At 46.6% G+C, this 22,467-nt stretch overlaps 3 protein-coding genes across 6 annotated transcripts in view; 2 read left to right on the forward strand and 1 right to left on the reverse strand.

Annotated features, from left to right (window-relative positions):
• Positions 1-279: 279 nt before the first annotated feature.
• Positions 280-7,134, forward strand: LOC110082965 (stomatin-like). Its single transcript, XM_020800968.3, has 7 exons — positions 280-650; positions 1,657-1,760; positions 2,253-2,325; positions 3,707-3,789; positions 4,350-4,553; positions 5,633-5,767; positions 6,745-7,134. Exons 1-7 carry the CDS (start codon positions 596-598, stop codon positions 6,937-6,939), a joined length of 849 nt encoding a protein of 282 aa, XP_020656627.3. The 5' UTR covers positions 280-595; the 3' UTR covers positions 6,940-7,134.
• A 1,107-nt stretch (positions 7,135-8,241) lies between these two features.
• Positions 8,242-17,640, forward strand: LOC110082921 (stomatin). Of its 2 annotated transcripts, none has more exons than XM_072984716.2 (7): positions 8,242-8,895; positions 9,938-10,041; positions 10,922-10,994; positions 11,829-11,911; positions 13,710-13,913; positions 14,524-14,604; positions 15,653-17,640. In XM_072984716.2, the coding sequence occupies exons 1-7, from the start codon at positions 8,805-8,807 to the stop codon at positions 15,833-15,835; spliced, it is 819 nt and encodes a 272-aa protein (XP_072840817.2). In that variant the 5' UTR covers positions 8,242-8,804; the 3' UTR covers positions 15,836-17,640. The 2 variants fall into 2 exon arrangements, with proteins under 2 accessions (XP_072840817.2, XP_072840818.2); XM_072984717.2 differs by having other exon boundaries at positions 15,500-15,795.
• The window catches only part of GSN (gelsolin), a 37,319-nt gene continuing 32,057 nt past the window's right edge, over positions 17,206-22,467 (reverse strand). For all 3 annotated transcript variants that reach the window (XM_072985205.2, XM_072985203.2, XM_072985204.2), the window contains exons 10-17: positions 22,229-22,362; positions 21,207-21,297; positions 19,825-19,995; positions 18,944-19,118; positions 18,637-18,761; positions 18,370-18,447; positions 18,187-18,247; positions 17,206-17,641 (exon numbers count right to left, since the gene is read on the reverse strand). In XM_072985205.2, coding sequence (XP_072841306.2) covers positions 17,472-17,641; positions 18,187-18,247; positions 18,370-18,447; positions 18,637-18,761; positions 18,944-19,118; positions 19,825-19,995; positions 21,207-21,297; positions 22,229-22,362 — 1,005 coding nt within the window. In that variant the 3' untranslated portion in view covers positions 17,206-17,471. The remainder of the gene's footprint in view (positions 17,642-18,186; positions 18,248-18,369; positions 18,448-18,636; positions 18,762-18,943; positions 19,119-19,824; positions 19,996-21,206; positions 21,298-22,228; positions 22,363-22,467) is intronic.

Consider the following 22,467-nt stretch of genomic DNA (forward strand, 5'->3'; position numbering starts at 1 on the left):
TGAGGAGACCCGACCAAAGTGCACCGTTGAAGCGGCAATTCTGCTGCTCCCTCCCTCCCCCTTCATTGGGAATGCACTTCCGCTTGCCTTTAAGCCGCAACATGGGACCACCCCACCCACCCCGTTACTCGAGAGGAGGCTCCCTTTGCCCCCCCCCTCCGTGAATTGCCCCCCCCCGGCTGGAGATGCAAAGGATGTTTTCGTTTTTTTCTCCTTGTGTTTTGCAGACGTGAGGGGGGTGGAGGGTGGTTTGTGCTTTGTTTGTTTCGACCACAACGCCCAGAATCCCCTACGACCCCCTCTGGGAGTTGCAGGGCAAGGACCACAACATTGCACGCCTGTGGTTTTTTTTAAATAAATAAAAAACAAAAAGAAAAGCAATGCCTGTTGCAACTGAAAAGAAAGCGGAATCGGTGCCCGGGCAAAGGGGGGGGGGGACACCAAAGCGGGGAGTGGGGCTCGTGCGCTGGAGCAACCGCCGCCTCCTCCTAAGCCGAGGCTGCGGGTGGATCGGGCCCCATAAAGTCCAGCGGCTGGTGGATCGGGCTCCAGAGCTCCGTCCTCCGCCAAACTGGGCAGGTCCACCGTAGGCATCATGCAGGATGCAGAGAAGGGGCTTCGAGGAACCAGAGGCAGTCCCAGGATAGATGGTGAGGGGGGGGGGGGGAAACGAAATTTGCAAGGATGACCCCCTCCCATCCATGGGGCGAGCTTGATATATATAGATATTTCAATATTTTTGATGGATGGATGGATGGATGGATGGATGGATGGATGGATGGATGGATGGATAGATAGATAGATAGATAGATAGATAGATAGATAGATAGATAGATAGATAGATAGATAGATAGATAGATAGATAGATAGATAGATAGATAGATAGATAGATAGATATCACTGGGGATGATGGGATTCGTAAGCCACCGCATCTACAAGAGGAGCAGAATTTCCCCAAAGTTATATAACTTTATGAATGAAACCGATTTGATGCAACTTTATAAAATAAACTGTGTGCCTCCTCTAGATGCAATGGCTTACAAGTCCCATCAGCCCCAGTGGAATGGGATGGTGGGATGGGTAGTCCAAAGCATTGAGGGGGGCTGAAAATGAGGTGCTTTTTTTTTTACCCCTGTGGTTAAAAAGGGGCATAAGCAGAAATGACCCCAAACCGCTTGCAGCTGCCATTAAGTGGAAGGTTTTCAATTTTTTTTTAAAAAAAGTTTGTGCATGATTCTTTAAGATGTAGATAATGATGTAAAGATGTATTACTTATTTAAGATTTAATATTGGGATTCCCCAGTGTGGTGTAGTGGATAAAGCGACGGGCTAGGACTCTGGAGCCCTGGGTTTGAATCCCTGCTCAGCTATGGAAGCTAATCTCACAGACAGAAGCAAGCTTTCAGATCCAACAGGACCCTTCATCAGGCTGGACATCCACAAACCTGTTGCTGTTATTTTGATGGCCTTATTTTGCTTTCCAGCTGTGTACAAAGTCCACATGGCTTTGTACACAACTGGAAAGCAAAATAAGGCCACCAAAATAACATAATTTTTGATTTCGAAAGCTGAAGGAAAAAAATAAAAAGCCGTTGAGGAAATATGACCATCTTATCTTCCAAACAGATATTCTGCCCACTTTTTCCCCCTATCCAGGAAGCTCTGAGGAACCCCTCGGATTGTTCGAATGGATCCTCGTTGGCTTAATCATGGCTGCGGTCGTTTTAACTTTTCCTTTATCCATATGGCTGTGCATACAGGTAAAATAAAATATTTACTGGGATTTTTTTAATGCTGCATTATTGCTGTTCTTATTCACCTTCCCTCTCCCTCCCTCTCATTTTTATTGAAAACTGCACAGAGTATTCTGTCATTAAGTGACTGAAAGTTAATATGATGCAGTGAATCAAGCGATGGATAAGAACTCTGGAAATCAATGTTTGAATTTCTGCCATGAAAACTCACTTGGGTGGTAATGATAAATCTCTCACATACCTTCAGAATCTTATTAGGGTTGCCATAAGTCAAACACACCTTGATGGCCAATAATAAATGGAAAAATGACTCACAGATACAGTTAGCCTGTAAAATAAAATTTTAGTGTGTGATTCACTCCATCCCCAGAAGGAGATTAGTGACATTTCTGGCGTAAACTACATTTCTGTGCAGTTGAAATGTGTGCAATCGAAGGCAAAAGCACCACTAAATAAAGGCTTGAACGAAATGTTAATTTCCCCACCTCTTCTTTCCAGGTTGTCATGGAATACGAGCGAGCGGTCATCTTTCGACTGGGGCATCTCCGAAAAGGAACCGCAAGAGGGCCAGGTGGATATTTTAAGTTATGGCTCAACTGGCCAGGACTCTGATGATTCTTGTTTTTTTTTTTTTTTTTTTTTTGCTTTTTCGCTACAAAAGCTCAGCTCTTTTTCCTCTTGCTGCTAAACGCACAACAAAGATGACACAACGCACTTCCCAAAACAAGCCCTTTTGGTGCACGACCCATGCCCTTTTCTCAGAGGCAGACACCTCGGCTTGTCTGTCACCATCTCGTGTTTACTAAGTTTCTTCTGCTTTTTTTCTGGCTAGAAATAAAAAAAATCTGCCATAAAAGGAGAGAAAATCTAGAATAGCTGTATGTTGCCTTCTAAGTCAAAGTCTTCTGTCTGGATAAAAGCAAGCCCTGCTCAGTTCCACGGACTTCCATTCATTCATTCATTCATTCATTCATTCATTCATTCATTCATTCATTCATTCATCCATCCATCCATCCATCCATCCATTCATTCATTCATTCATTCATTCATTCATTCCTGATGCTTTTATCCTACTCATCCGTACAATATCATATAAACCCTAACCCCCACCCACCAACATAATAAATAGACAATATACCCCAAACTCACAAAACAAACAAAGTAAACAGACTGTTTTGTTTTATATTCTTAATGGTCGATTAAGGGTATCACCTATTCCTGGATTCATCTTGTTTTCCATGAACATGCAACTGATTTTTGCTGAATACATACATAAATATGTTTTTATTGAATAAGTCAACTGACCATTTCAATTGATTGATTGATTGATTGATTGATTGATTGATTGATTGATTGATTGATTGATTGATTGATTGATTGATTGATTGATTGATTGATGAATAGACCAAATGGTAACAAGAGCCTTCAGGTGGCACAGAGGCAAAAGGGACACTAACGGAGGGGGAGAATATCCTTCAAGGCTTCCCTGGATAGTAGAGATTTTAGCTCCCTTTTAAAACTCTAGAGGGAGGAGGCCTGCTGGATCTCTAGAGGAAGCCCATTCCAGAGTGCTGGGGCCACCACCGAGAAGGCCCTGCATTCTAATGGAGGCCTTCATTCCCCCTGTGGCGTGGCCACCCGTGGCAGTGAAGCCAAGGAAGATCAAGTGGAAGGGGCAGCACTTCTGTAGGAGAGATGCTCCGACAGGTAGCGGGTCCTACGCTATTAAGAGCTTTAAACATCTTGAACCTGCCGTTTTGGGGATTTCTCAAAACACGGGCATTAAAATGTTTCTTTATCTTTAGGCTGCTGAAGATCCCATCTTCCAGCCCATAATGTCCCCATGGATCATCCTTTTTCTGTCTTCTTTCTCCTCTCTCTCACACACAAACACATAAAAGTGGATGTTTCAGGATGGCTGTATTTCATGCTTCTATTCTGTTTCCCCGCAGGTATATATTTTGTCTTGCCTTTCATAGACCACATTATCATTGTGGATATGAGGACCATCTCTTTCGATATCCCGCCGCAAGAAGTAGGTAACTCCATTTTCCCTGACCTCTTTGCTCCTCTGCGAAAACCAAATATAAAAGAGACTTGTGTCGCTAAGTAAAGCTTAAACCCTGCAGATCCTCTGGCGCCCAACTCCCACCCCTCATGGGTGTGATTCTGCGTTAATTTCCTAGGGTCTACAGAAGCACCCATGTTTTGGATCTGTGGGCCTTGAAGGTAGTGGGGTCTGTTGAAGGCTGACAGACAGAGCAGAACATCCTTATAAGAGTGCAGGCAGGAGGAAAAGCATGGATTTTTCTCCCCACAAAATCTTGACTTCCTCAAAAAGGCTTAGCTCGGTACAGCTAACCAAAGCTGCTTCCATGACAAACCGAGCGATAATTTGAGAAATTAGGAAAAGCGCAGAAGGAAAGCGAGAGACGTTTCTGCTTGAAAATTAAATGCTCAATGGATGTTCAGTTTAATAACAGAGAGCTTGTCTGTCTGCAGCTTCTGCTGATGTGCTGAGTAGATATATTTTGATTCAAGACATTTTTTAAAAAATTCTGTTCTTATTTTACTTGTAATCCCTCCTGGTTGTAGATTCTTACCAAAGATTCTGTGACGGTTTACGTGGATGGCGTGGTTTATTACCGAGTAAAGAACGCCACCCTTTCCGTGGCAAACGTGGTCTATGCAGATCCGGCGACACGGCTGTTGGCGCAGACCACCCTGAGGAACGTCCTGGGTACCAAAAACCTGTGTCAGCTTCTCTCCGACCGAGAAGAAATTGCGCGCAGCATGCAGGTACGGCTAAGCAATTTCCAAAAGCTCGCGTCTCCGTGGAGTTTTAAAAATCATAACAGATCGAGCCGCTTTCTGAAGCACAGAAATTGAAAATCTGCCCTTTGGATATGGCTAATCTCAGTGTTTTGGGATAGCAAAAGATCATGTGAAATATTCTGCCTATTGCTTAGCAAGCCACTTCATTCATTCATTCATTCATTCATTCATTCATTCATTCATTCATTCATTCATTCATCCATTCATTCATTCATCCATCCATCCATCCATCCATCCATCCATCCATCCATCCATCCATCCATCCATCCATCCATCCATCCATCCATCCATCCATCCATCTATCTATCTATCTATCTATCTATCTATCTATCTATCTATCTATCTATCTATCTATCTATCTATCTATCTATCTATCTATCTATCTATCTATCTATCTATCTATCTATCTATCTATCTATCTATCTATCTATCTATCTATCTATCTATCTATCTATCCTTCCTCATATCCAGAGATCTCAGGTTGTTTTGTGCCATTCAAGTCACCCCGACTTACTTGAGGCAACCCTATGAATGAATGAATCTCCAAAATGTCCCGTCCGGGTTGAGATGCACCCAATCAAACAACTTTAAACCCACTTTTGAACCGTGCAAATACGAGTAAGCCAGCGGTGGCCCTGTCTCTTTCGTCCAATAAAAGTTCGATAGCTTCCTTCTCTTCCAAGTCTTTAAGACATGGCTGAACTTTTCAAAGTGGCTTCCGCTAATGTTGACCTGCGATTTTAAGCTGTTGAAATGCTTATTTTATTTAGAATTGGGCTTTGCTTCTGGCAAAGTATTTGTTGATCAAAATGGTACATTTCTTTTGCTTTAGCTTTTATTTGATTGAAGTTACTGTTGCCTAGAGAGTGCTACGCACAAGGGGGGGCAGTATAAATAAATACACCATATATTGCACAGAAGCAGTCTTAAATAACTAATTTATTCACTCCATTGAAACCTGTCTTAGCTTCCTTGCTCCTTGGTAATCCTTGGTAATGGCACATGATGGAAGGATTGTATTCTTGACCTACCTTTTTTAACAGACCACGCTGGACGAAACCACGGAAGAGTGGGGGATACAGGTGGAACGGGTGGAGATCAAGGACGTGAAGCTCCCCGTCCAGCTCCAGAGGGCCATGGCTGCCGAAGCCGAAGCCGCCCGGGAAGCGAGGGCCAAGGTAGGAAATTCCACCTGTTTAATTAGATTCCCAACCGACCAGGAAGATCATCCTCTCAAGCAAACTTCACCAAACGGTGGCCTCCACGTCCCATCAGACCCAACTAGCGTGGCATGGTGGGCAAGCCACGCTAGTTGGCATGCCCACCATGCCAACTAGAAAGGAGCAAAGACCAGTGTCACAGCATCAAGGAGCCGTTGTAGTATCCTTGTGGCACAGTGGTTAAACTGCAGTACTGCAGCCAAAACTCTGCTCCCGATCCAGGTTCAATCCCAGGTAGCCGGCTCAAGGTTCACTCAGCCTTCTATCCTTCCAAGGTTGGCAAACTGAGTACCCAGCTTGCTGGGGGGAGGGGAGGATTGTGTTATTGTTTAGTCGTTTAGTTGTGTCCGACTCTTCGTAACCCCATGGATCAGAGCACGCCAGGCCCTCCCGTCGTCCACGGCCTCCCGGAGTTCGGTCAAATTCATGTTGGTCGCTTCGATGACCCTGTCCAACCATCTCGTCCTCTGTCGTCCCCTTCTCCTCTTGCCTTCACACTTTCCCAACATCAGGGTCTTTTCCAGGGAGTCTTCTCTTCTCATGAGATGGCCACAGTACTGGAGCCCCAGCTTCAGGATCTGTCCTTCCGATGAGCACTCAGGGTGGATTTCCTCCAGAAAGGATAGGTTTGTTCTCCTTGCAGTCCAGGGGATTCTCAAGAGCCTCCTCCAGCACCACAATTCAAAAGCATCAATTCTTCGGTGGTCAGCCTTCCTTATGGTCCAGTTCTCACTTCCATACTCTGTGGACTTTTGTCGGCCAGGTGATGTCTCTGCTTTTTAATCTCTCCCCCTACCTGGGAGTCAAACAACAGTCCCAACGAAGCCAAGAACCAATGGGTGCTCTTTCATGCGATACCAAATGGGTCACTCACTCTGACTCATGGTAAGGCCACTGGGTGATGAGTACTGGCCGGACTTGTGCTTTCTCTCTAGGTCATCGCCGCAGAGGGTGAAATGAACGCCTCCCGGGCCTTGAAGGAAGCCGCCATGGTCATCGCCGAGTCCCCCGCGGCCCTCCAGCTTCGCTACCTGCAGACCCTGACCACCATCGCGGCGGAGAAGAACTCCACCATCGTCTTCCCACTCCCTCTGGACATCCTCCGCTCTGTCCTGGGCGTAAAGGGCTGACGGAAGCCATCAAAGCCGACCTGGGCTTTAAAATGCGAGGAAGATTGTATAGGGCAAAGAAAGACTTAAGTCATTCATTAATGGTTTATCACAGAGGTTTTTCTTCCTTGCCTGCTTTCCCTCGATCCTTTTTATACACGGCCGTTTCGTTCATACCCTCCCCACTTAATATATCAATAAAATTTATTTCTTGTTGTGATGTGCCTTCAAGCTGCTTCTGACTCATTAACTGAGCCGTCTCCCAAATATCCCGCCTCTACTGCCCTCAAGCTTGTGGCTTCATTTAAGGAGTCGGTCCATCGCACATCCGGCCTTCCTCATTTCCTGCTGCCTTCCACCTTTCCCAGCCCGGTGGTCTTCTCCAGGGAATCCTGCCTTCTCAGGATGTGCCTGACGCTCTAATAAAATCTGCAATGACCCTCTTTCTTCCTCTCCCCCTCCTTCCCTTCCTGATTCTCCTGATGCTCTCTCTCTCTCTTAAGACATGTAAGATATTAGACAACGCACACATTGAACCAATGGTGGGAAACGCAAGGCTGAGATCCTGCTCTATTACAGAGGACATTCTTCTTACTTCTCCGTGTGTTGTATCATTTTTCTTGATTTAATGACGAAGACCCACAGAGAAGGATCCCAAGGATTCAAGGAGTTGCCCACCCATATTTTTGACCTGGACAAGCAAGACGTAAATAGGCTACTCAGTCACAGCCTTCTCCTCTTGGCTGGCATTGAGGATCATTCCCTCCAAATACAGTATCATGTTTTCCCGAAAATAAGACAGGGTCTTATATTAATTTTTGCTCCCAAAAAAACGCATTAGGGCTTATTTTCAGGGGATGTTTTATTTTTTCCATGCACAACCATCTACATTGATTCAAATACAGTCCTATCATCTTCTGGTTGCTGCACGAGGGTGGACGGAGGGGTTTCACTTAACCTGGACTTATTTTGGGGGGTAGGGTTTATATGACGAGCATCCTGAAAAATCCTACTAGGGCTTATTTTCGGGGAAACAGGGTAACACAAATCGGTTCTGTTGCTGCATCTGTACCTATAAACCAAGCATATGCAATTCTGCATTTTCTATTTTATGATGATGAGCGAGTGGCCTCTGGATTCCAGACAAGCAAAGTGGAAATCTTTTTTCAGTGCAGGGTTTAACTTTGGAACTCACTGCGGGGAGGTGGGAAGGAGGAGGGCTGGGGGCGTATGATACCTGATTGAATTACTACGTTATTGGGCTATTTTTTTCAAAGGCATTTATCATGTTGGTGGAGGATCATAAAGCCAAGAATGGTTCCTATTAATCACAAAACAGCGGCAAGAGAAGGGGACTGGCTGGCTCCTTTTGGAGAAAAAGGCGCTTCCAAGGAGCTTCTCGCTTCTCCCTAGCAGTTTATTCAGAAGTAATTTAAAATTGTTACTTCATTTCATTCTCCTGACCTCACCACGCCCGCCCCCTCGCAAACGCGATCTAATTTAGTCTCCTGCTTTTGCGCAAAACTTCTTCTCTCTCCTGGCGCAACGTGCGCAAAAAAAGAACGCGGAACGCGAAGTGACTCCGCGTTCCAAGCGCTTCCAACAGTAAAACGTTTCGCAGCCGTTCTTCTCCCCCGTTCTTTGGCTTGCCTTCTTCGGCATCGCTTGCCACTGCCCTGGGGGGCTTCCTGAAAGGTTCAGAGGGGCTCAGCTTCAGCTCCTGCGCTGGAACGAAGCGTTCCGGGCGGAGAAAAAAAAAAAAGGAACGGAGAGGGAGGGTAACGTTTTAACAAACGGATCGACCGCCATTCCAGCCGGGAGGCTAGGATTGGCTTGGCTCAGCTCGTTTGGCACAGTAGCCCAGGCTAAGCAAGCAAGTAGTCCTCATGAAGGATGGGGAGTCAGATGTCTCGGGAAAAGTGGAACTGCCTGAGACGGGAAACCAGCGAGACAACCAAGATTTGCGAAGTGGCCCTGGTACGTAGTAAACCTGGGGACAGGAAGGGGTGGCTGAGGGCTCAATTAACCCCCCCCCCCGATTTGCTTAGAGACCCATATTTTTCTTTTAGGCGGGGGTGAACCTGAGGATCTAATTTCTAATCAACGAGGATTTTGCTAAAACGAGAGTAACTTCCAAACTCCTTCCCCCTTCACACACAGAGCACGCCAAAGTTGCCTCTGAGCACATGCAGAGGGCTGGCTCCTTGTCTTCCCTTCTCCCCCTCCCCGCGGATATACTTTGCATGCCAAGGGTCCTGAGTTTTAGTCCCCGACAGGCAAGGCTGGGAAAGGCCACTGTTTTCAAGGTCTGTGGAACTTCTGCCACTTGACATTGGTGATGCGAAACTAGATGGATCCAGCTGTTTGATTGGGTATAAGGCAGCCTCCTCATTACCTAAGCCCCAGCATGTACGTAATAATGCTTGATAAATGACATATACCTAGTTAAGTAATTATTAAGTGTCGTGTACTGGATTGAGGGATGGAGGCCTGGGTTCGAATGTCGCCTTCTTCATCCAGTCGCTAAAGCCCAGCGTAGATCCACCGAATCAATTGTTGAATGGCAAGATGAAATTTATGCAAACCCCACTGATTGAACAGTTCTGCTTTAGTCAGGATTAAAAAATTGGATTCAAGGAGTTGAATCCAACTCCTTGAATTGGATTGGATTCAGGAAGCTTCTAATTGGGTGGGGGGGAGAATGAGGAGCTGAATTAAATGCATTCCATAAAGCTGGAAGCCTCCACAGAAACTGAGGCTGAATAAAACTGTGGATCCTTTAATGCGACACAAGAGTTTTCGATAATACACACACACACACACACACACACACACACACACACACACACACACACACACACACACACAATGTTCAGAGACCACATAATTTTTTTTTCTGGGTGCAGAGATTTCGGCTTTAAAAAAACACACAATCAGGAAGACATGAAAGATCTGTATTTAATTTCCAAATGTACGTTAAAAAAAAAATACAGCCAATTATTTTTATTTTTTTCCACAGGGAAGTCCAAACAGGGCCTCGAAGTGGGAGAACACATTTTGGTAGCCCTTTCGTTCGTCTTAACCATTTTGACTTTCCCCATCTCCCTCTGGCTTTGCCTAAAGGTAAAAAAGGAAAGCTGAGCTTTTTAAAATTGAGGGCAGGAGATTTTTGGAAATGGCTCATTCGTAGGGTCACCCTGAGTCGGAGGTGACTTCATAGCGCAGAACAACAGGAAAGAATCATCTTGCGGAATCATCATGTTGCCTTCATTCGAGTCAGTGGCGGCTAGTGACTCCTATTCCAAGGGTGCGCTGAATCCACTCCAGGTTTAAGTCTTCACACTATCCAAGATGCCGACCTTATTTGGAGAGTCAGATTGAGTGCCTAGCATGTCTCCTGTAAAGCAGAGACTAAAACCAGAAATGGATCCACAGCATTCCTGGAACGGGGAGTCACCAATCACCCCTGGTCCGGCTTGTAGTGATCCCAAGTTGTGTGCATTGTCTACGGCAATGTCGAAAGTGGGTGTCTACTCAGCCAGGTCCTTGATCCATCTACCCTAGCATTGTCAGCTTGGACTGACAGATGTAGCTCTCGTGAGCTGCAAGTAAATTCTCTCCTAGCTCTACCTAAAGATGCTTCGTCGGCTTCACTCCCATGATTAAGCAAAACCAGAGACAATAAAATATGTCCCGTTTGCCAACAACCTTTTGGAGCTGAACCCCACTCCACCCTTTTTGCCTATAATTGATCTACAGCATTATAATCCGTCACCTTTTAGCCTGAAAAGGATCATTTTAACGTCCATTCTTTCCCAAACGTGAACGTTCTGCGTTGCGGCCCCCCCTTGTGTTCCATTCTACGTGCATCACCAGCAGAAGGTGCAAAAGTAGCACAGAACTACTGTAGGTCAAAATAGGTGGGGGAGAAAGGTTGAGAAAAAAACGTACAGGTTTATAATCAGCCTGTAATCATCTTCCTTCCTCTGTGTCTGCTTTACAGGTTATTAATGATTTTGAGCGAGGTATTATCTTAAGACTGGGCCACATGCGCCCAGGAGGGCCGTTAGGGCCGGGTGAGTATAGCATGCTTCGGTCGAGAAAGTAGAAGGATATTTACGTTGACCTCTTTTATGGGGACCTATGGATGGACTGCAGGACGTATGTGTTCCTTATTCAAACCCTAAACATCTGGGGTCCAAATTATTGGAAGGAGGGAGTGCACATCAACTCTGCCTGCACTTTGAGATCAGCGCTGGAGGCTCGACTTATTAGATGGCCTCTCAAAATAATGCGCATGGTGGGTATGAGGAACAGGGGCTTCTTGATGGTGGCTCCCCCCTTGCGGAATTCTGTTCCAGTCAAGGCTGGGTTTCATCTTTCTTGTGTGTTATGATGTCTGTCGGCATCAGGAACCTCTAGATGTCCAGAGGTGGCAGCCACTCCGCCTAGGAGGGCCCGTGGTCTCTTCTGTGACTCTATCCCTTCACCCCCTAAAAAAAGTTTATAAAATATGTGGGGTTTCTTTTACTAGAAACCTTCTTTGCACCCTATAGTGGCCAAAAATATTTTAGAGAAGGAAAAAAAACCTTTCTAGAAATCTTCCTTGCACCCTCTAGTGGCCAAAAATATTTTAGAGAAGGAAAAAAAAACCTTTCTAGAAACCTTCCTTGCACCCTCTAGTGGCCAAAAATATTTTTAAAAATAGGGCATGTGGGTGTCCTCAAGAGAGCATATGACAAAGTTGTGCTCTTCCCATGGCAGCCTGTGCAAGGCAGGAAGCGAAGGTGTTTATGTCACAAAAGGAAGCACTTTTAGATCTGCTGTGGGCTGCCAACCAAGCTCTTGCTATTAGAGGTTGTGAGTATACACAATAGCTTCATTATTGTGATTTATTTATTTTTCTGCAGGGGTGTATTTTATTTTGCCCTGTACAGACGAGATTATTAGAGTGGACATGAGGACAAAAGCATGCTACATAGCACTCCAGGAAGTAAGTGTTCTCTTCCCGGCTTTCTCCCATTCTTCAGAGGCACTGCCAGCTTATTTGTTACAATTTCTCGTGTCCAAAACGTTGTGACTCCTCCAGTTAAAACCAGCATGCTCTTGAAATCATCCTAAACAGTGGCATCTGGTGACTCCAGCTTCAGTGGTTCTGTGAATCTACTACGGGTTTTACTCTGTAAAGGAGCTACCCCGGGGTGTGGAACCCTATGGCCAAAACAGGTTCAGCACCTAGGAGAGCTCCTGGAAAGGGGAGGCTAAAACCTGGAGTGGATTCACAGTGACGTTGAAATCAGGAGTCACCTGCTGCCACTGACCTTGAATGTCTTCCCTTGCAGAAATAGACAAGGGTGTGACTCCATGGCACTCAGTTTCTTTGGGATTTCATCCTAAAAATCTAAATGGACTTCCACCTGCTTAACATTTTTCCCTTTCCTGTGAAGGTCTGGTTCCTGATTACCGTCCCTTCCTGAAGGTCTGAAGGGACGGTAATCCCCTTGAGGGCAGCATGCTGGTTGGTTGGTTGGTTGGTTGGTTGGTTGGTTGGTTGGTTGGTTGGTTGGTTGGTTGGTTGGGTGGGTGGGTGGCTGGTTGGTTGGTTGGTTGGTTGGTTGGGTGGGTGGGTGGGTGGCTGGCTGGCTGGCTGGCTGGCTGGCTGGTTGGCTGGTTGGCTGGTTGGCTGGTTGGCTGGTTGGCTGGTTGGTTGGTTGGTTGGTTGGTTGGTTGGTTGGTTGGTTGGTTGGTTGGTTGGTTGGTTGGTTGGTTGGTTGGTTGGTTGGTTGGTTCCTTCCTTCCTTCCTTCCTTCCTTCCTTCCTTCCTTCCTTCCTTCCTTCCTTCCTTCCTTCCTTCCTTCCTTCCTTCCTTCCTTCCTTCCTTCCTTCCTTCCCTTCCCTTCCCTTCCCTTCCCTTCCCTTCCCTTCTCTTCTCTTTTCTTTCCACTCCCTGTTGTTATTGTTATGTGTTACGGTGATCCCATGAATCACCACTTTCCAAAACGTCGTGTCCTCAACTGCCCTGCTCAGTTCTTGTAGACTCAAGCCAGTGGCTTCCTTTAGAGAGCCAGTCCCTCTCATATTCAACCTTCCTCTTTTCCTGCTGCCTTCCACCAAATCTTTCCCTGAGACTCCTGCCTTCTCAGGATGGGCCCAAAGTTGGACAGCCTTGGCTTCCGTATTCTTGCCTCCAGAAATAGTTCGGGATTGATTTGATCCAGGACCCCCTGGTTCATCTTTCTTGCTGTCCAGGCTACCTGCAAAGCTCTCCTCCAGCACTACATTTCACGTGAACTGATTTTGTTGGGAATGTGGTGTCTACGGAGGGGCACATCCCCTTTTTCAGAGGTCTCACACAAGGGCACGCAAGAGACCTCCTGAAATCAAGCCAAGCGCCTCTGGAAATTCATCTCTGTCCATGGGCATCATGGATCCCCACCTGTTTCTTTTGTGGCAAAAATAAGTACGCAGAACGAGCTCAGAACGAATCAAGCAGAAACCTAACCATCATCAGTCACATTGTGTTTGCGTCTTTCGATGTCCTGTTATCAAATGCTTCTCTCTTTCACTCTCTTTTCTTTTCATTGAATCTAAATGAGTTGGCTGCTTTCCCGGACAGCTAAGCTACACTTGACCCCGTGAAAATCTTTTTTTTAAAAAAAGAGTTCGTAGTAATGTTCATTTTTGTAGATGTGGCTATGATTGGGCTTTGAGGCATGAGTTCCATTGCTTTCCCTGGTCACCCATGTGAGCTGATTCGTCTTTCTCCCCCCTACTTCGGTTTTCTCCCCTAGATCATTACCAAAGACCCACTCGTGCTTGATGTCGACGGCGTGTTGTATTACCGAATCCAAAATCCCACCATCGCCGTAAGCAGCGTCACCAGCGCGGAGGAAGCCACCAAGCTCCTGGTTCAAACGACCATGAGGAACGTTCTAGGAACCATGTATCTGTCGCACCTCGTCTGCAATCGGGAAAACGTTGCCCGGAGAATTCAGGTATTCGCCTCCTCCTCCTCATGTGCCATCAATCAACTCTGATTTCTGGCAACCTTTTCCAGGATTTCCCAGGTACAGAAGGGTGTTTTCACTTTCCCTTCTTCTGAGTCTGTGCAGCTGGCCCAAGGCCACCCAGGCTGGCTCTTCTCCCAGGAGACACACAGTGGGGGGAATCGAACTCTCAGCCTCTGGCTCTGTAGCCAGAGACAAAAACCACTGAGCTATCTAGCCAGTTAGTTCTGACTTATGACAGCCCTTTTTAGAGTTTCTAGGTAGGAAACACTCAGAAGTGTTTTACCGTTTCCTTCCTCTAGGGGGCACCCTGGGACCCTGCAGCTTGCCCAAGGCTACCCAGGCTGGCTCTTCTCTCGGGAGGCCCAGTGGGGGGATTCGAACTCCCAACCTCGGGCTCTCCAGACAGATCTCTAAACCTATCCAGCCAGCTAGTATAGCTAAGCAAAGTTTGTGGCTTTATATTTCTGTTTTTTTAAATTATTACAAATATTTCTATACTTTTTCTCATTTGTAACTCATGATGCCTTGAAACAATTAGTCTCTAGGCTTCCGTTTGGTCCTAGCTGGTAACATTAAACATTTTTAAAAAACACAGTCCACTGTAGATGAAGCTGCCAGAGGCTGGGGCGTCAAGGTGGAGCTTATAGAAATCAAGAACGTGAGGACGCAAGTAAAGGTAAGCATCTCCCGTCCAAGTGAGTGTGTATGCATTTTAAAAAACCCTCAAGACTTGCTTGTATTTTGAGGGGATTACGCGGCTGTTGGCCCCAATCACTCCCAACCAGAGCAGACCTACTGAATTAGTGGGATTTACATGGGTGTCATCATCTCCGTCAGCAGCTAGCTCAGCTTCTCTGACCTAGCTGGGATGAACCAATCCGATCTAAATGAAAGCCATTCCCTTCCACGTGTTCTCTCGCGGCAGCTGCCAGCAATGATATGTCCAGCCGCCTAATGCGGCGCTGTATCCACCATGCGCTGTTGTTAGAGTGCCCTTTTTTGGGGGTGGGAGAGGGTCTGCAGCTCATTAGTGAGGTACAGTGGTGCCCCGCATAGTGACAATAATCTGTGCAACAAAAATCAGATTCGGCGCTATGCGAAAATAAAAAGCCCATAGGAATGCATTAAAACCCATTTAATGTGTTCCTATGGGCAAAAACCTCACCTTAAAGTGAAAATCCTCCATACGATGGCCATTTTCGCTGCCTGCTAAGTGAGGAATCCAGGTGAAAACACAGCGGGCGGCCATTTTTTTTACCCAGCGGCCGTTTTGGAACCGCCGATCAGCTGTTGAAAAATCATTGCTATGCGAAAATTGGTAAGCGAAACAGCAATGCAATTGCAAAAACGATCACAAAAACTTAATTGCTATGCGGATTCGTCGTTAAACGGGGCACCACTGTAAATCCTTCGCATGGGGAAGCCTGGGGTTCAAGGGGCTCCTCTGAAGAGGGTGCCCACGTAATCTGGCGGCAGCAGCCGGAGACGGCTTTAAATGCCACGGCTCCATCCTACGAGACGTGAGGTTTATAACATGGCAAGGTACTTACCATTCTCTGCTATCCTTCCAGGCTTTGCAAGCACTAGTGCGCTGTAGTGGAGAATCCTAAGAACCTCACCCATCGACCCGTCTCGGTGTTCCACAGTGTGGAGCCACGGAAGTTGCGGTACTGTCAAACTGCTGCTGCTGTAGTGTGAGGTCTGCCGGTTTTCCTGCCTTCCAGGTGGTTCCTCCCTCAGAAGGAACGCCCTCGAGCAAATCCAACACCCCCAGGATCATGAAGGAAGCCTCGGTCATCATCGGCAACAGCCCTGTCTCTTTCCAGTTCCGCTGCTTGACGTCGGACGCCCCGGAGGCCCCCAAGACCGGTCCACGGAACCCCTCTCTTGTCTTCAGCTACTCTTAGCTCGGCATCGTGGAGACGCGGTGGTGGGAACGCAGCGCGTTGGTTTTTCGACGAGCCGCTCTTCTCAAAAAAAGGCCACAAGGACTTCACGGCCCCAAAGCGACGTCGGTTGCTAGTGTTACATAGGGGTCAGCTGGGGTTTTTAAAGTTTTATATTATGTTCTCTCCCTCTTCCCGACTCCCCCAAGACAGAAATAAAGTGTTTTCCTTGGTAAAGACCTGGACCCCTTTGTTATTGCCCTACTCCCACCCTTTATTTATTTAAAATATTTGTACACCCGGTTTTCTTCCATCCTTAGCAGGCGTGGCTCACGATCGGAGCCTGGAGGCACAGTGGAGGGAATCGAACTCCGAACCTCTGGCTCTGCAGCCAGAGACCTAAACCACCAAGTGATCCAGCCCGCTTCCCTTTCTAAGCCTCCCCCGTATTTCTCCTGCTTTCGCAGCTGCTGTTATTTTTTAGGGCTAAACCTCGAGAAAATGGAACTGCTCCATGTTTTGACCGGCAGTGCTTGGAGAGGTCTATCTGGAAGCCCCATTCCACCATTATCTCCCAGAGGTGTGTAACGATAATGCCCGTAAGATGATACCTTAGACTGAGTTAGATCCTTGTCTGGTATTATTGACTGCCAACTTGGGGAGTTTGGGCGGGCAGGAGTATTTCCAGCCCCATCTGGAAAGGACAGGATTTGAACTTGGGACTCTTCTGCCAGCAAAGCATGGCTTCTAATCCACAGAGCCACCTCTAAGAAGAAATTGCGTACAACACTTGATGCTCACAGATGGTCTCTTATCCAAGTGTTACCCTCTGTGTGCAGGATAGAACCGTCTTCGTTCCCAGGGTGCCCGAACGCGATGGGACGTGTCATGCAGTGCATTAGTGTTGGCTGCTATTTTGGAGGCTGATTAAAAAAAGTTGGTCGGTGACGTGAAAAAGGTGTTACAGATAGCGGGAGAAGCCGTGCGTCGGGATGATTTCAAAAGCAGCTTATTTGGTTTGTCTCGCTTTCCCATTCATCGGGGCCCCGGGATCTTTTGAAATCTAATTCCCGTTTCATATTAAACACAACATTATTCTCCCGCCAGCTTTGACGGGTCCAAATCTGGCCCGAGCGGGTTCTGAATCTCCCTGTCTCTTGAGGACTTCCCTTATAAATCTTAACCTTAGTGGATCCCAACCTTCGGTCCCCGGAAGTTCTTGGACTGCAACGAATTTGCTCACGCAGCTAGTGTGCAAGCGTTTTGGGAGGTGCAGTCCAAGAACACCCCAAGACCCAAGGCTAGGAAGCACTATCTTAGCCCAACATGGGGACTAGCAATGGCTTTCAGAACAGAGAGGACCATTCCAGGAAAAGAAACACAACGACTAGTTAAAAGTTCCACGTTAAGCTTTATTAAAGGCAGTCATCAAGCGCCTACATGGTGTGGTTGGGCCTGAACTATTACCCAGCTATCGTACAGTTGAATTGAGCTAGTCTTTTTTTAAAAAAAGAGTTAAAATGAGACCAGTACCGTAGTCCCCCAATTGCATCCACCGGAACAATGAGGGAAGGCCTCTTTAGAAGCAAGGAAGACAAGCCGGTGTTTTTTTCTTGTTTCTTAAAAAAAAAAAACCATATAAAAAAGCAATTCTCCTTTATGCAGCCAAGTCCGCCAGGGCCCTCTCTAGAGGATCGACATCCCAGTAATCATCTTCCCAGCCCAGGAACCAGCCGGTGAAGGTGGGCGGCTCAAACCCTTGTCTGATCAGGGTGATGGGAGTTCTCCGGTCACGGTTGGCAGGGTCGGTCTCGATGTATCTCCTTGCTGTAAAGGCGCAAACAAAAGAAAATAAAAACCCATAGAGACAGAAAGAAGCTTGGAGGGAGGCCACGGCTAAGACACTGGCACCCGTTTTCTAGCCAAAATAAACAGACAAAGAGTCAAAAGCGGTGGCTCGGAAGTTATTGTGATTGCTACTTTTAAAAATATAAAATTAGGTGCCCATGGGCAGATCTATCCTAGAAGTGGAGTTAAGGGCTGAGTCTGCTCGTGAGTAAGCTCTGTCTACCTGCGTGGGGGGCAGGAAGAATCAAGACTCAATGTGGGCATCATTTTTGTCCCTCGGCCAGCCCATCCCATAGGCTAGATGAGATGGGGGGAGCATGACTCCCTCTACCATCAAGAGTGGGTTGCCCGGTGAGACTTTCTCCCCAGGGAGGCAGAGAAGAGTGTGGCCCAAGCGAGCTAAACCGGCTGGATTCTGGCTTTGAGTCATGCGTCTGTTCGGTGTTGTTCTTCCTAGCTTATAAAAGGCTCGAAGGGCTCTTTGTCAAGAAAGCAAGCACCCCAGAACCCACCAACCATCTCACCTGACGTTTGAGCTTCTGTCTTCTCCTCCTCTTGAGCGTCTTTTCCGACCCAGATGAAGACCTTTTTTAAAAGCCAAGCAAAAATTCCTTGAGTGAGACACAAATTCTCGTCTAAGGCCTTGTGAGACGTCTCGGCTCGAATACACATGAAAAGACCTGGTTCTATGGGAGAAAAAGATATACCTGGTCCCAGGTGTCTAAGAGCATCACATCATCGGTGGCCAAGTCACTCTGGGTCAGGTCTCCAGGCACCTCTTCAATCTAAACCGGAAGGGCAAAAAGGCGGTGTTCAGATGCATAAATATCTCAAGAGAACCTTCCGCCTGAGTCTAATCCAATTAAAAGTCTCTACGGGTTGGATCTGGTGGGAACTGCAATAAATGCCAATCGTTGATGCGCTAGAATACGGTCTTCTGGATGGTGTGCCAGCAAAGCTAGTGAGATACTCACGGTGAATCGTCCACTCTTATTGGAGCAGGCAAAGAGGCGAGGGGGATGCGCATCCATCTTCTTGTCCTTCAGCCGCGGGGACGTGCGGTAGGCAGCCTTCCCACCAAGAGCGCTCCAGAAAGCATCTGTGTAAAGGAAAGGGAGAGCTTTACACAAGGTTGTGTCAACACCCTCACCCCCCTGGTTGGCCACCGCACGGATCTCTTGGCTTCCAGGAAAGACCACGACAAATGGCCAGAGGTCCAAAATGAGGAGCAGAGAAGCTCAAGAGAGGGAAAGCAGGAGGTGAAGATTTTTTTTTCCAAACCTGGTTCTCTGCCTTCTGCAATCTCGGTGGCACGTGCTCCCAAAATTTTCACCAGCTCCCGGGCGCCAGCCTTTTCACTGTCACTGGCTCCTTGGCCCACCCAGAGGTAGGTGGTGGAAGGCGTCTTCAACACAAAGGCATCGTTGGAGTTCAGAAGTTTAGCAGCCACGTCCACCTGTAAAGGAACGCAAGAGTGCGTGGCATTAGAACGGGTGATGTAGACGTCCCCATTATAGGGCATCTCTTCCAGGACAGCTCCTGTGCTACCGGAATTCTCTTCTCCCGCAAACATGCAAGAACACGAGATGGTAGAAACGACCGCAGGCCTTGGAAGGATTTTGGTTAGCACCCCAGGAAATCTAGTGGCTGTCCAATTTTAAGGCCTGACTTGACTGTCGGTAGCCCAGTGGTGGTCATGGGGAGCTGGCCATGGTTCTGAGCACGGCCCACCTGAATTTGCCAAGAGTAAGCTAGTCGAGAACTGGCTTCTCTTGACCTCTCCGGACTTATTCTCTCCCGATCTGACTTTTTGATTTGATGGGGTTTACTGCCTGAATTTGCCTGCCTCTTCCATCACGGTCTCTGAGCGTCAATGTCCAAAATCTGTTTAACGCTAGCCAAAAAATATTCCATCCCCAGGTCCTTACCTCTTCCCATTATAGCAGTAAAAATTTCGGCGAACCCAATTTTGAAAACAACAATAACAACAGTGGTGTATGTGCACAACCCAAAATCAGGTTTGAGGCAATTGACACAGGTTTATATAGGACCGTTAACCCTTCTGTGAAAAAGCAATGGCCAACAGTGAATAAGAGAGGCGTAGTTATCCAGGTAATCTATCCATGAACTTTATTTGGGGGTGTGTGGAGGGGCTCACGTACCTCTACTGCTCTGGTAGCGCCAGATGTGCTGGATCGAACCTGGAACAGGCGTGTCGGTGCTGGGGTTGTCTGGCCCCCTTCCCTGGAGGTGCCCCCTTTATACACAATCAGAGGCTTCCCGCCGAACAAGCTCATGAGGTGAGGTGGCTCTTTGCCCTCAATCACTCGTTTCTGTGAGGAAACAAAATCTATGGAGTGAAAAACGTTTTTTTTAACTCGATGCTTCTTCACGTCTCATCCTGTCAGGTGACGCTGCCCTGAAAACAAGCCGGCTCCACCACCAAGCACACAAAATTACCGTATTTTTCCATGTATAAGACTATACTTTTAGAATAACAATTGAGGGTCGTCTTAAATACAGAAATAAGCTGAGGTGAGAACAAAAACAAGTGGAAGGGAAAGCAGGGATCAAAGCGATCCTGCAGGGTTTTGATCCCTTTCCCCCCTACACTTGCTAAGCCCCACTTAGATTTCTTACTTTTGGGTTAGAAAAGTGGAGGGCGTCTTATACATGAAAAAAAATACGGTACTTGTTGCTGTCCGTAAGGGGCATCATTATGGGCTCACCTTGTGCCTTTGAACCCAACAGAACCCAACAGTCCGTTCATTAGCGACTCTCTTTTCCCCTTAAGTTGGTTTTCTGTGATCTCTCTTTCCGCGACATCAGTGGTTCCCAGCCTTAGCTCCCCAGATGTGTTCTTGGACTATAAAACCAATAAATCCTGGCCATCAATGCCGGGGGGTGAAGGCTTTTGAGAGTTTTAGTCCAAGAACATCTGGACAGCCAAGGCTGGGAACCCCTGCTCTATATCAACATTCAAATCCATTTCCTAGGCTCGTGCAGACATACAGTGGACCCTCGACTTACAGACGGCTCGACTTACAGACTTTTCGAGTTACAGACTTCTCTGGCCGCAAAATTTAGATTTGACTTGTAGCCGGAGAATCGACTTACAGACCAGAAAAAAAAAACAAAATGGAACAAAAATAGAATAAAAACTGCCAGTTATGGGATTAATCGGTTTTCAATGCATTGTAGGTCAATGGAGATTCGACCTACAGACTTTTCGACTTGCAGCCACCGTTCCAATACGGATTAATTCTGTAAGAAGAGGGTCCACTGTAGATTTCACCTGGGTTTCTTAATGTGTCCTTTACGCCCATTAAAAACAATGAATGTTTTCATCTAGACACACAGTGATGTGTTTTCTAGTCTTAGGGCGATCCAGCCATGATCATTTGTGCAGATCTTCATCTTTCATTAACCCTGTAATCACTTTGGACTTCTGCAGTTTCTCTTCATAAACCTAGTTCTCTCCCCTGCGCCACAGATGATGTCGCCTGTCAAGATGCCCCCCCCCGGTCGCCCCTGTCCTTGATACCTGCACCGGGGTGCCTCCTAGCTCCTCATCCAGTTGGACCGTCAGGAAGGCAGACGCTGCAATTTCATCTTGAGTAGAATCCGCACCTTGCCTGCAAAGAAACAACATGGAAAAAAAAATCTTGAGCGCACGAGGCAGGACTGATTTTCCAAGCCCAGTGAAACAAAGCTTGAATCACAAGAGGATTTGGGCAGGAGAGCGCACAAAAAAGAAATCTTGATAAAAGAGAAGGGCTGAAGCAGAATCCCTAAAATGAGCCAAAGTAACCTAATAACCTTGCTTGTCATTGTTTTACTTGAGATTGTTTCCCTCAATGCTGCTATGCATTAGAAGTAAAACACAACATACCCCTATCAAAGAGAGAGAGAGAGAAAGCCCAGTAGACAATAAATAGCCAGATATTTCTAATCATTTTAAATAATAATCCCAAGTAACTATTTTAAATAATAATCATGTGTTGTCAAGACAATTCTGACTTGTTGTTTGTTGTTTAGTCGTTGTGTCTGACTCTTCGTGACCCCATGGACCAGAGCATGCCAGGCCCTCCTGTTTTCTACTGCCTCCCGGAGTTTGGTCAAAATTCTGACTTATAGCAACCATTTTTCAGGATTTTCTAGCTAAAGAATACTCAGAAGTAGTTCCCTTCTTCTGTGATAAATTAATTACTTTTTCTTCTTTCCCGGAAGCCTAAAGATGTCGTTTCCCTGTCTTACAAAGAGGCAACCAACACATGGGGACTCCACCATAACGCCTACCAACCTTCCTCCATGCGTGGAAATCAGCTTTAAGGGTTTTTGTATCTGAGCCTAGGGGTCTTTTCCTCCTGCACTATCACTAAATGGATTCATTTAGGCAATAAATATAGGTTTTCTATTACTTCTGTTGATTTGCTGCAGGTTTTGCAATGGACTGGCATTAAAGATGAAGTATTCCCACACACACACACAGACACACACACACAGAGTATCCACAGCCCCCTTCCATCACAATTCTCTGTGCTTAAAAAAAGAAAGCTTCCATACCAGGTATAGATGATTTTCCCTTGCTTGTTTCCATGTCTGTAATCATACAAGATAATATAGCTGTCTCCACCATAGAATTGGCCATACGTTGAAGGATTTACGGGTACTTTGTTTGAACCTTCTACTCTCCAGATCTGCAGCAGCGGAAAGAGAGGAGATAATCCCAAATCAGAAAGAGAGAAAAGGGTTGTCATATTAAAGTAAAAAGTAAAGTGTCCAGCCAGCTAAGTGAGATTGAA

This window comes from Pogona vitticeps, chromosome ZW-PAR (genome assembly GCF_051106095.1).
Source record: "Pogona vitticeps strain Pit_001003342236 chromosome ZW-PAR, PviZW2.1, whole genome shotgun sequence".
In the NCBI taxonomy this organism is placed as follows: Eukaryota; Metazoa; Chordata; class Lepidosauria; order Squamata; family Agamidae; genus Pogona; species Pogona vitticeps.

What these genes read in the sequence shown, in the direction of transcription:
- LOC110082965 (XM_020800968.3), top strand. Translation starts at nt 596, where the DNA reads ATGCAGGATGCAGAGAAGGGGCTTCGAGGAACCAGAGGCAGTCCCAGG. An exon ending in AGGCAGTCCCAGGATAGATG is followed by an intron (nt 651 to 1,656) that starts GTGAGGGGGGGG and finishes CCCCCTATCCAG; the next exon opens with GAAGCTCTGAGGAACCCCTC. An exon ending in TCGATATCCCGCCGCAAGAA is followed by an intron (nt 3,790 to 4,349) that starts GTAGGTAACTCC and finishes TCCTGGTTGTAG; the next exon opens with ATTCTTACCAAAGATTCTGT.
- LOC110082921 (XM_072984716.2), top strand. Translation starts at nt 8,805, where the DNA reads ATGAAGGATGGGGAGTCAGATGTCTCGGGAAAAGTGGAACTGCCTGAG. An exon ending in AGATTTGCGAAGTGGCCCTG is followed by an intron (nt 8,896 to 9,937) that starts GTACGTAGTAAA and finishes TTTTTTCCACAG; the next exon opens with GGAAGTCCAAACAGGGCCTC. An exon ending in ACGTTGCCCGGAGAATTCAG is followed by an intron (nt 13,914 to 14,523) that starts GTATTCGCCTCC and finishes TAAAAAACACAG; the next exon opens with TCCACTGTAGATGAAGCTGC.